The sequence below is a fragment of the Penaeus monodon genome, chromosome 24, assembly GCF_015228065.2.
Source record: "Penaeus monodon isolate SGIC_2016 chromosome 24, NSTDA_Pmon_1, whole genome shotgun sequence".
NCBI lineage: Eukaryota > Metazoa > Arthropoda > Malacostraca > Decapoda > Penaeidae > Penaeus > Penaeus monodon.
The window spans coordinates 15,075,586-15,075,825 of NC_051409.1; the positions used below are offsets into that span (position 1 = coordinate 15,075,586).

The window sequence follows — 240 nt, forward strand, 5'->3', positions numbered from 1 at the left end:
CATCATGGCTTGGCTTCGCGAACGAAGATTATGAAAGGGGCTGTCCACGTCGACTGCAGGCGCGCTGGTGGCTGACAAGACCGATGCGGGACAGGCATGTCCGGCCGCAGCGACTGCAGTCAAAAGTCTGGTCTGGTACAGCTGCTGAGGCTTCCCGGTCCTTCTTCATGCGGCGTTTCTCCTTCAGGTTAGACCTACGGGAGTCCTCGAAGGAGGAGACGGCCTGGTGAAGGGGTGTGG

At 60.0% G+C, this 240-nt stretch overlaps 1 protein-coding gene across 1 annotated transcript in view; it reads right to left on the reverse strand.

Moving 5' to 3' along the window:
- The window catches only part of LOC119588873, a 72,360-nt gene that overhangs the window by 68,364 nt on the left and 3,756 nt on the right, over positions 1 to 240 (reverse strand). The window contains exon 4 of the mRNA XM_037937512.1: positions 77 to 223. Coding sequence (XP_037793440.1) covers positions 77 to 223 — 147 coding nt within the window. The remainder of the gene's footprint in view (positions 1 to 76; positions 224 to 240) is intronic.